Genomic DNA, 12533 nt, shown 5'->3' on the forward strand with positions numbered 1-12533 from the left:
AAAACCTGGTTGTTTGATTTAGCTGGCCTGGACTGAGGGGTTTTAAATTTTTAAATTTTAAATTAAATTTTAAATTTGGGCTAATGTTATTTAATTCTATTTTAATTTTAACTGTATTTTAACTTTTGTACTATTTTAACTGTTTTTAACTTTGCCCTGTAAACCGCCCTGAGTCCTTCGGGAATAGGGCAGTATAAAAATCTAATTAATAAATAAAATAAATAAATATTATCAAATGTATTGGAACAATTGACTAAAATGGAAATAATAATAATAATAATAATAATAATAATAATAATAATAATAATAATAATAACAGCAGCAACAATAACAACAACAACAACAGTAACAACAACAACAGTAACAATAATAATAATAATAAAAGGTTGGAAGGGACCTTGGACTTCATCTAGTCCAACCCTCTGCTCAGGCAGGAAACCCTATACCATTTTAGACAAATGGTTGTCCAGTCTCTTCTTAAAAACTTCCAGTATTGGAGCATTCACTACTTCTGGAGGCAGGTTTTTCCACTGATTAATTGTTCTAACTGTCAGGAAGTTTCTCCTTTGTTCCAGGTTGCTTCGCTCCTTGATTAGTTTCCATCCATTGCTTCTTGTCCTGCCTTCAGGCACTTTGGAGAGTAGCTTGACTTCCTCTTCTTTGTGGCAGCCCCTGAGATATGGGAACACTGCTATCATGTCACCCCTAGTCCTTCTCTTCATTAAACTAGACCACGGGTCGGCAACCCACGGCTCCAGAGCCGCATGCGGCTCTTTGAGCCATCTCCTGCGGCTCCCAGCCGCCCGGTGCGCGCGCACCTCTTCAAACGGGCAGTGGTGTGCGCGCACCTCTCCAAATGGAGAGTGGCACCGCCTGTTTGGAGAGGTGCACGCGCACCTCTCCAAATGGGTGGAGGTGCGCGCGCACCTCTCCAAACCTTTGGAGAGGTGCACGCGCACCTCCGCCCGAACAGACAGTGGCGCCGCTCGTTGGGAAAGCTGCCGCGGCCCGTTTGCACAGCTGCCGCCTTCAGAGGAAGGCGGCAGCCTGCAAACGGGCCGCGGAAGCTTTCCTAACAAGCGGCGCCACTGCTTGTTCTGAGAGGTGCGCGTGCACCTTTGGAGAGGTGCACACGCACCTCCGTGCGAACGGGCAGCGGCGCCGCTCTTTGGGAAAGCTGCCGCGGCACGTTTGCAGGCTGCCAAAGGCGGAAGCTCTGCAAACGGGCCGCAGCAGCTTTCCGAACAAGTGGTGCCGCTGCCACTGGGACCAGTTCCATCACACACACAAAAAAGTGGCAACTGCGGGTGTCCATGCATGCACAAGAAAAAATGTTTTGCGCATGCGCAAAATGTTTTTTGCGCATGCGCGTGCATGGATGCACGCACGCACGCAGCTCCCACTTTTTTGTGTGTGTGATGGAACCGGTTCCCAGTGGCTCTTTTCCTTTTTCAGGTTGCCGACCCCTGAACTAGACATACCCAATTCCAGCAACTGTTCCTTATATGTTTTAGCCTCCAGTCCTCTAATCATCTTTGTTGCTCTTCTCTGTACTCTTTCCAAAGTCTCAACATCTTTTCTACATCATGGTGACCAAAACTGGCTGTAGTATTCCAAGTGTGGCCATACCAAGGCATTGTAAAGTGGTATTAACACTTCATGTGATCTTGATTCTATCCCTCTGTTAATGCAACCTAACATTGTGTTGACTTTTTTGGCAGCTGCAGCATACTGGTGGCTCATATCTAAGTGATTGTGCACTAGGACTCCAAGATCCCTCTCACAGTTCCTACTATTGAGCAAGGTACCACCTATACTATACATGTACATTTGGTTTTTCTTGCCTAAATATAGAACCTTACTTTTTTCACCATTAAATTTCATTTTGTTAGATAACACCCAGTGTTCAAGTCTGTCCAGATCCTCCTGTATTTTAAGCCTATCTTTTGGAGTGTTGGCTATTCCTGCCAGCTTGGTGTCATCTGCAAATTTGATGAGTTCCCCATTTATCCCCTCGTCCAAATTGTTGATGAAGATGTTGAAGAGCATTGGGCCTAGAATAGAGCCCTGGGGCACCCCACTACACACTTCCCTCCATGTAGATGCGGTTCCATTGAGGACCACATGCTGAGTACGGCCGGTCAGCCAGCTACGAATCCATCTGGTGGTGATGCTGTCTAACACATTTTTCTATCTTATCAAGTAGTAGGTTGTGATCTACTTTATCAAATGCTTTTCTGAAGTCCAAGTAAATTATATCCACAGTATTCCTCTAGTCCACTAATTTTGTCACTTGGTCAAAGAATGCAATAAGATTTGTCTGGCATGATCTATTTTTGACAAACCCATGTTGGCTTTTAGTAATGACTTTGTTTGCCTCTAGGTGTTCGCTGATTCGTTGTTTGATTATCTTTTCCAGAATCTTCCCAGGTATTGAGGTCAGGCTGATAGGTCTGTAGTTTCCTGGATCTATTTTTTCCCCTTTTTTGAAGATGGAAACTACATCAGCTCTTTTCCAGTCTTCTGGTAGTTCCCCAGTGCTCCAGGATCTTTGAAAAATATAGTTCAGTTCTGAGATCACATCTACCAGTTCCTTGAGACCCTTGGGGTGTAATCCATCTGGTCCTGGTGATTTGAACTCATCAAGGCTGGACAGGTGCTCACTTACTATTTTCTTGCCTATCTTAACTTGTGTTTCTAATCTGTTTTTTATGGTACTGTTTTGATAGGTTGAACTGTTTTTTCCCTTTGTGTAAAGAGAGATGCAAAAAACGAGTTAAATAGTTCTGCTTTCTCCCTGTTGCTTGTCACCTTCTTGCCACTTTCCCTCACTAACGGACCAATCATTTCCTTAACTTTTTTCTTGTTTTTTACATGTTTGTTATTTTTTACTTTAGTTGCGAGCCTTAGTTAATTTTGAGCCTTAGCTTTCCTCACTTCACCTATGCAGACTCGGACTATTTGCTGATATTCTGCTTTAGTTATGTGCCCCTCTTTCCACTTTTTACACTTGTCCTTTTTATCTTTAAATTTATCAGAGAGTTCTTTATGCAGCCATGCTGGTTTCTTCTGAGACCTTTTATTTTTCTTCTTTGTTGGTATTGTGCTAGACTGGGCTTTTTTATCTCACTTTTCAAAATTTCCCAAGCTTCTTGAGTTGTTTTCCCCTTAAGGATTCTCATCCATGGAATCCTTCCCAAGCTCTCTCTAAGTTTATTGAAATTAGCTCTCTTAAAGTCCAAGACTCTAGTTTGACTGTGTTCTATTGTGCTTCCATAATGTTGAATTCCAATATTGCATGATCACTTCCCCCAAGGTTCCTGTGGCTTCAACACCTTCTATCATTTCATCTCTGTTAGTGAGTATTAGATCCAATATGGCTAATCCCCTAGTTCCCTTCTCTACTTTTTGTGAGACAAAGTTGTCTGCTCGGTTTGTCAGGAATCTGTTTGATCTTCCACTTGGTGCAGAGTTTGTCTTCCAGTTGATATCAGGGTAATTAAAGCCCCCCATTACTATTGTGGTGTGCTTCCTACATACCTTAGTTAACTGACTAGCAAAAAGTTAATCTATTTCCTCTGTTTGGTTGGGTGGCCTATAGTATACACCTATGGCAATGTCATTTCCCTCCCCCCCCTTTTTTTATATTGACCCAAATGCATTCAAGACAGTTTTCATCGTTGTGCTGTATTTCTGTATAGTTATTTCTTATATAGAGAGAGCAACTCCACCTCCTCTTTTATTTAGTCTGTTGCTTTTAAATAATTTAAATTCCTCTAGCTGTGTGTTCCATTTGTGGGTTCCATCCCACTATGTTTCTGTAATGGCAACAATATCATATCTGCCTGCATTTACCTGAATTTCTAGTTCGCCTTGTTTACTGTTCATACTCTGTGCATTGGTCTATAGACATTTGAGTCCTTTATGACTGACTCTGTGTTTACTAGTTCTTTATGACTGACCCTGAGATAAGCAAATAAAAGCATGAGGAATATTCACACGGTGTTGGAAAAATCTTCTGCCATAAACTATGGCTAAGGTGATGAGTTGGCATGACTTCCTCAAGGTCGTAAATGGTGAAAAACTATTATCATCTGTTGCCAGTGTAAAATTGTTTAGGCTGTTGCAGTGTAAAGAATCTTCTTGAAAACAAATGTATGCCTATTTATAATATAACATGGCTTGTATATTTATTATTCCTAATTACATGAGAATATTTAAATGAATATGCAGGAATCATATCAGTCTGTTTGTATTTTCTCAAATCCTTGCAGAGAAATGTCATGCTCATTGTTAAACTATAACCAGCATAGACCTTACCAGAGTGTTTGCTTTTTCTCTGATAATACTACTTATTTCTTGACATGGCTCCCATAGTTCTCAGTCAGGATCAGGTTAGAATAGGCAGTGTTACATGTCTAGATGGAGAATAATATTTCTGCTAGGCATTATCAACATGCATCTTACTGGCTGATTAGTCCAGGATCGCATGACAAATATTTGGATCCTGAGAAAGTTCCAATAGGCCACATCTGTTGTTGGTTCCAGGTAACTTCTTATTTCAGGCAACCTGGCATGCAACTTTGAGAAATAAGGTGTCTTTCACACATGTTATTATGGCAGGATTTTTCCACTCGACTCTGCTGAACTTCCCATATCAGCTTTGCCTGATACAGTCTCTAATAACAGACTGGAAAAATTCTTATCACTCTCTGCCAGCAAGGCTAGACTGCCAATCTATACAGGTGTTCAAATGGTCCAGATGGCTCTAGACTGGAAAACGTTATGCTGTATAAAAGTATTTTAACATAAATGATGGGGGAGGGGGGAATTCTAGAATTCTCTGTTTCTTTTTTAAATAAGCCCAACTAGAAAGCGAAGGGAAGAGATTTATATTTGCTCTTATTAATTTTTCTTCATCAAAATAGGTCTATTACTTCAACAATGTTATTGATGAAAGGATCAAACATTATTCATGAACTGATCTAGACCACACATCACACTAAATCAACAAGGCAAAAGCTGTAACATTACACTGAGCCAGAAACTCCAGTGCCTGGGTTTTCAACTCCAGTGCCTGGGTTCACAAACACATTCAGCCAAATCCTAACAAAGGATTGAGCAAAGTTTTTCTGAGTGTCACAGAAAACTGACATATTGGGCAGGGATGGAAAATTCAAGGACACAAATTACATATCATATATCATGGTTTGTTGAACATATTGCACTTGTTAGATTAACATATAACACTAAACTTTGAATCCTGGTTTCCAATAACTGACTGACCTCATAGAATATTCCACCTAAACCCAAACAGATCACCAAAAGGGCTTTTGGAATGTATGAACCTATCAGTGTGATGACCACCTTGCTGATATTGAGGGTCCTGATCTCTGCAGATTTCAAAATCAAAAAGGACTTATTCTTAACTTAGTATCCCAAGGTTTGTAGACTGCAGCTCTTATATTTTGCTTGTTTCTTTACTGCTTAGTCTGCTGTTTCTTTCCAGTTCACGTCTGTTATTGCTATTACATGTTTTCATGAGATGCATTCATTGGAAGGAAGGATTCATGTGACTTTGACAACGTGCTTTATAAACTGCAACTTCCAGCTAGCTCTGAACTCTCATCCCAAGAGTCCTTGATTAATTCATTGGCTGCCCAGAATCAATGGACAGACTTTGGATTTTGTTACTGCTGACACTTCCCTTGGCAGAGTCTTCCATTCATCCAAGAGGACTGTTTATTAACTTAGTAAGTGAATGTGATATATCCTTGTTTTAATCCTTCCAGAATTATCTTCTTTTAAGTTTGGAGATGTATGCAGCTAGGAATATGCTCTTGTCCTATTCTATAATAATAATAATAATAATAATAATAATAATAATAATAATAATAATAATAATAATAATTAATAATAATAATAATAATAATGATGATGGTGATGATGATGATGATGATGATGATGATGATGCTAAATTAATCCACTGGGCATTGTGTAAAAAGTATGACTTCCCTGTGTCCGAAAAGTCATTGGAAAAAGGGTGGAAAAAGTTGTTGAGAATGAGAGGGTGAAGATCTTGTGGGACTTTCGAATACAGACAGATCGTCATTTGGAACACAACACACCAAATATTGCAGTTGTAGAGAACCGAAGCATACAGCTGATTGATATCACTGTACCAGGAGATGCCAGAGTCGAAGAAAAAGAACTGGAAAAAAATACTAAATATCGTGACCTGGCCATCAAAACTGTGCGATTATGGATGAAACGTGTAACAGTGATACCCATTGTGATCGGGACACTGGGAACTATGTCCAAAAACTTTGCAAAAGACATCTAGAAATTGCAGCTTCCTGCAATAACTTCAGCAATGCTACAAAAAACTGCACTACTTGGAACATCTTACATTTTAAGGAGGTACCTGGTTGATACCTAGCATGCTGGCAGCAACCCGTGCCAACCATCAGCACCAGTCAATTTGAATGTTCAGTTGACTGAGGTTCATGTTTAATGAATAACAACAACAACAACAACAACAACAACAACAATAATTAGCAATAAATAATAATAATAATAATAATAATAATAATAATAATAATAATAATAACAATAATAATAATAATAATAATAATGTTGGAAGGGACCTTGGAGGTCATCAAGTCCAACCTCCTGCTCAGGCACGAAACCCTATACCATTTCAGACAAATGGCTGTCCAGTCTCTTCTTAAAAACTTCCAGTGTCGGAGCAATCACCGCTTTTGGAGACAGGTTGTTCCACTGCTTAATTGTTCTAAAAGTCAGGAAGTTTCTCCTTAGTTCCAGGTTGCTTCTCTGCTTGATTAGTTTTGATCTGTTGCTTCTTATCCTGCAGCATTTTTATTCAATTGATAATTGAATAATATGCTGCAAATAATCATATATGCAATCAATCTAGGGTACTGTGTAAATCAGAATATAATCAGAGATCAATGTAAACACACGACATACCATCAAAATTCCTGTGACGTGATTATATAGCTGGTATAGGCCAAGATAACCTGATTATAACTCTGTGCGGTAATACATTTTTACAGAGAATGTAGTGATGAATCTAAACAGTCAAGGCCTTTCACAAAAGGAACCACATAGAAAAATGAAAAGAATGGAGAAATTGCTGAATTAACCACCTTGTTTCACACATGTGAGCTTTGTTTTCCTCTAGGACAATGGGGAGCTATGTCTTCAAAGCGTACAGTGCAAAAGCCACTGCTGTCACCGAACCAGCGGTTTAAGTCTTGCTCGCTGTGCAGACAAGGCAGCTGAAAACCAAGAATGTTCTCTAAAGGTGACTGTCATTTTTTTTAAAAAAATATGCCTATTGAGAGAGGATCAGAGAGATATATTCTGTTCAGCATGACAGCAATTAAGTGTTCAGCTAGTAGGATAGAGGACAACTTTAAAGTAACAGTGATATGCGAGTCTTGCATAAAACAAACACTATGAAAGAAAATCATATATCAAGCCATTGGCATCATTATTGTAGTAAAATGAATAGTTTAAAAGTGAAAAAACATTTGTATGGAGAAACATATGTCAGGGGATTCATAGCTTAATGTTGGTCTGTATCCCAGGCTAATATCTCTGTTTTCTGTACCTTGGGGAAAGTGTCCAAGACTAGGGAGAGGCTGATATGAATAATAGAAAAACTTATTTTCATTGCTTGAATGGGTCCTGTAAGTCTGGAGATAATGATCTTCTATATCTTTCTGTTTCTTGCAGAGTTTGTATGGAATTTATTACAAGTGCCCTTGTGAGAGGGGCTTAATCTGTGATATTGATCGGACCATTGTGGGAAGTATTGTCAACTCTGACTTTGGCATTTGCAAGGACCCATCAAATAAAATCAGCAGTGAAAAAAAAGAAAGAAAGAAGTATGATGGATAGATTTACCCTGGATCCTTTAAGTAGCCAGATAGGTAAAGATGCCATGGCTATAGCCTAGACTGGGAAGCTGAAACAATATCCTGACAAAGTATCTGAATCAACAGGTGTGAAGATACATCTTCAAAACCTGTTACTGCTAAGCATGTTCATTCTCTTTTAATGATATGTTCATTCTCTTTTAATGATAATATCTTGCCCCTCAGTACTACATTTCTAGAATGAATAAGACAAAGATGGGAATTTATCTTTCACAAAATCAGAGTGTGGGAGATAGAAGTAGTTTTTAAACTCACATGAAATTGCAGATCAGGAAGTGAGCAGAAAATAGACAACAACAGCAAGCAATGAGCAGAGCTTCCTCTGACATATGATAATTAGGAAAAGATTTTTTAAATTAGGTATTAAGGCAATGATTTCCACTCTATTCTGATGGTCTAGCAATGTAGTGAGTTCTAATAACTAACCTTCTCTCTAAGGGGCTTCCAAATTTGATTTTCACAAGAACAATGAAAGTGAGCTAGAATGTGGGATAAGAAGTGATTGGGTCAAAAACACACAAGAAACATCATGACTGGAATGTCCAGGTCCAAGTCACAGTTCAAAAGTATCAGTAAAAGCTCTTCCAACCAAGCTGGCCTCCGGTCATTTCATGGACAGCTCTATATAGGTTTCTTTGTAGCAACATGAATAGGATTCCTGTTGCCTTCTTTGGGATATTTTGTTCAACTTCCCAGTCTAATTGGCAGTCTTACTATGACCTACAAGAGTAGCAACTGTGTTTAGCTTCCAAGACCAGACAAGATCTCCAAAGCACAGCCATTTCAAACATGCAGGACTTAATTAAATAATGCTACATTTATCACAAACCAGTATTTGCTGTCCATCCTACCGGTATTCCACTGTTTATGTTGCTACGTCTTTCCTATATTCTTTTAAAAATACATAATGAAAAAGGAAAATAATAATATGGACTAGCAACTGTTTATCCCAAATTGTCCCTTTGACTAAGCTTATCATTTTAGTCTTTATAATATTCCATGCCTTTACATTTCCTCTTCATTGTTTTCGTTCTTTGATCATACATCTCTCTGTTTTGCTATTGCTCTAGTTTGTCTTCCAGCTAGTTTTTTTTTTCAGGGAAAATGTTACTAGACTTAGGAATATTCAGAGGTCGTGCATCAAACAAGGAAGTGTTTAGAAGAAATTGGTAACCCATTTGGACAGTTAATAAAGTGTATATAACACATTATTGATGGGTCCTGACTTTTGTGTCTATCTGCCTGCCTGCCCACCTGTGTGCCTCCCTCTCTCCCTGTATAACTACTGCAATATGTCCTAGTTTGAATCATTTGAAAGCTGCCATTCTTTTGGAAATGACTTCTGGGTGAGAGTTAATAAAAATATACAATCAAATGCCTTGCCATTCTTCATGATTTGTCACCCACACCTCTAACGTATTGTACTATTTCTGACAGCTATTTCATTTTAAATTACCTGCTGTTCTGGGTAATGTTTAATTGTGATGATGTAAAAGCCCAAATGAAATAACCTAGACATCATTATGGACTGCTTAATTTTGACTTTTACATCATCCCAGTTAATCCTGAAAGAGAACAGTGATGCTTAGAAGTAACTTAATTAAAATAGGGTTATAAGAGTAATATAAACAGTAGTTAGGCTGAAATACCACGCTATAAATGTAATTTGTCAAATAAGGTACCATGAGTTGCTATTATATCATGTTATGATATAACATGGCTTATATATTTATTATTCCTAATTACATGAGAATATTTAAATGAATATGCAGGAATCATATCAGTCTGTTGTATTTTCTCAAATCCTTGCAGAGAAATGTTATGCTCATTGTTAAACTAAAACCAGCATAGACCTTACCATAGTGTTTGCTTTTTCTCTGTAAATACTACTTATTTCTTGACATGGCTCCCATAGTTCTCAGTCAGGATCAGATTAGAATAGGCAGTGTTACATATCTAGATGGAGAATAATTCTGCTAGGCATTATCAACATACTTTTTAGTGGCTGATTAGTCCAGGATCGCATGACAAATATTTGGATCCTGAGAAAGTTCCAGTAGGCTTGTTGTTGGTTCCAGGTAGCTTCTTGTTTCAGGCAACCTGGCATGCAACTTTAAGGAATAAGGTGTCTTTCACACATGTTATTATAGCAGGATTTTCCCACTAGACTCTGCTGAACTTCCCGTATCAGCTTTGTCTGATACAGTCTCTAATAACAGGCTGGAAAAATTCTTAACACTCTCTGCCAGCAAGGCTAGACTTCCAATCTATACAGGTGTTCAATTGGTCCAGATGGCTCTAGACTGGAAAATGTTATGCTGTATAACAGTATTTTAACATAAATGATGGGGGAGGGGGGAATTCTAGGATTCTCTGTTTCTTTTTTAAATAAGCCCAACTAGAAAGCTAAGGGAAGAGGTTTATATTTGCTCTTATTAATTTTGCTTCATCAAAATAGGTCTCTTAGTTCAACAAAGTTGTTGATGAAAGGATCAAACATTAATAATAATAATAATAATAATAATAATAATAATAATAATAATAATAATAATAATAATAATAATAATAATAATTTTATTTGTATACCGCCCTTCTCCCGAAGGACTCAGGGCAGTGAACAGGGAAACGTACAAGAATACAAAAATTAAAAAAGGAATTAAACAAGATGCCCAAGTTACAACAGTAGATTAAAATACATTTAAAACGACAATAAAACCCAAACCCATCCCCCATCAGGCCAGGCCAGCTTGTTCGAACAAATAAGTCTTCAGATCGCGTCGGAAGGAGCGAAGGTCGGGCGCCATCCGGAGCTCAACTGGCAAATGATTCCATAAATCCGGGGCGCCCACAGAGAAGGACCTCCCCCTGGGGGCCACCAGATGACATTCTCTGACCTAGACCACACATCACACTAAATCAATAAGGCAAAAGCTGTAACATTACACTGAGCCAGAAACTCCAGTGCCTGGGTTTTCAACTCCAGTGCCTGGGTTCACAAACACATTCAGCCAAATCCTAACAAAGGATTGAGCAAAGTTTTTCTGAGTTTCACAGAAAACTGACATATTGGGCAGGGATGGAAAATTCAAGAAGGACACAAATTACATATCATATATCATGGTTTGTTGAACATATCACACTTGTTAGATTAACATGTAACACTAAACTTTGAATCCTGGTTTCCAATAACTGGCTGACCTCATAGAATATTCCAACTAATCCCAAACAGATCACAAAAAGGGCTTTTGGAATGTATGAACCTATCAGTGTGATGACCACCTTGCTGATATTGAAGGTCCTGATCTCTGCAGATTTCAAAATCAAAAAGGACTTATTCTTAACTTAGTATCCCAAGGTTTGTAGACTGCAGCTCTTATATTTTGTTTGTTTCTTTACTGCTTAGTCTGCTGTTTCTTTCCAGTTCAAGTTTGCTATTGCTATCACATCTTTTCATGAGATGCATTCATTGGAAGGAAGGATTCATGTGACTTTGACAACATGCTTTATAAACTGCAACTTCCAGCTAGCTCTGAACTCTCATCCCAAGAATCTTTGATTAACTCATTGGCTGCCCAGAATCAATGGACAGACTTTGGATTTTGTTACTGCTGACACTTCCCTTGGCAGAGGCTTCTATTCATCTAAACTTAGTAAGTGAATGTGATATATCCTTGTTTTAATCCTTCCAGAATTATCTTCTTTTAGGTTTGGAGATGTATGCAGCTAGGAATAATTTGCTCTTGTCCTATTCTTTTAATTTAAAAGCCTGCAGCATTTTTATTCAATTGATAATTGAATAATATGCTCCAAATAATCACACATGCTATCAATCTAGGGTACTATGTAAATCACAATATAATCAGAGATCAATGTAAACACACGACATACCATCAAAATTCCTGTGATGTGATTATATAGCTGGTGTAGGCCAATATAACCTGATTATTACTTTGTGGGCTAATATATTTTTACAGAGAAAGTAGTGATGAATCTAAATAGTCAAGCCCTTTCACAAAAGGACACACATAGAAAAATGAAAAGAATGGAGAAATTGCTGAATTAACCATCTTGTTTCACATATGTGAGCTTTGTTTTCCTCTAGGACAGACATGTCAAACACAAGGCCCGGGGGCCAGATCCGGCCCGCGAAGTGGTTTCATGTGGCCCCCAAAGCCATCCTGGAAACAGTGAGGGAACAGTCCCCGCTGCCTTGGCCCTGGCCCAGAGACCCTCCTTCTGCCAGAGGCCCCCAGATCTGTCCCACTCCTGCCCAGGCCCCCATAGGCACCCTTGATGCCAATGATGTAGAGCTGGCCACGCCCACCCAGTAGGCCATGCACACTCTAGCCACGCCCACCCTGGCCATACCCACCCGGCCCCCTGAGGGTAACCACAATGCTGATGTGGCCCTCAATGAAATTGAGTTTGACACCCCTGCTCTAGGACAATGGGGAGCTATGTCTTCAAAGCGTACAGTGCAAAAGCCACTGCTGTCACCGAACCAGCGGTTTAAGTCTTGCTCGCTGTGCAGACAAGGCAGCTGAAAACCAAGAATGTTCTCAAAGGTGA

At 39.0% G+C, this 12533-nt stretch overlaps 2 protein-coding genes across 2 annotated transcripts; both read left to right on the plus strand.

Moving 5' to 3' along the window:
* The first annotated feature begins 5483 nt into the window (after positions 1–5483).
* On the plus strand, positions 5484–11523 carry LOC310637945 (colipase-like). Its single transcript, XM_083358579.1, has 4 exons — positions 5484–5753; positions 7205–7327; positions 7762–7913; positions 11386–11523. Exons 1-4 carry the CDS (start codon positions 5670–5672, stop codon positions 11450–11452), a joined length of 426 nt encoding a protein of 141 aa, XP_083214705.1. The 5' UTR covers positions 5484–5669; the 3' UTR covers positions 11453–11523.
* On the plus strand, positions 11523–12533 carry LOC310638853 (colipase-like; the record flags this gene model as incomplete). The annotated part of the gene is made up of 2 exons (XM_083360214.1): positions 11523–11614; positions 12408–12533. Exons 1-2 carry the CDS (start codon positions 11546–11548, stop codon positions 12531–12533), a joined length of 195 nt encoding a protein of 64 aa, XP_083216340.1. The 5' UTR covers positions 11523–11545.

This window comes from Vipera ursinii, assembly GCF_947247035.1.
Source record: "Vipera ursinii genome assembly, chromosome: 3".
NCBI lineage: Eukaryota > Metazoa > Chordata > Lepidosauria > Squamata > Viperidae > Vipera > Vipera ursinii.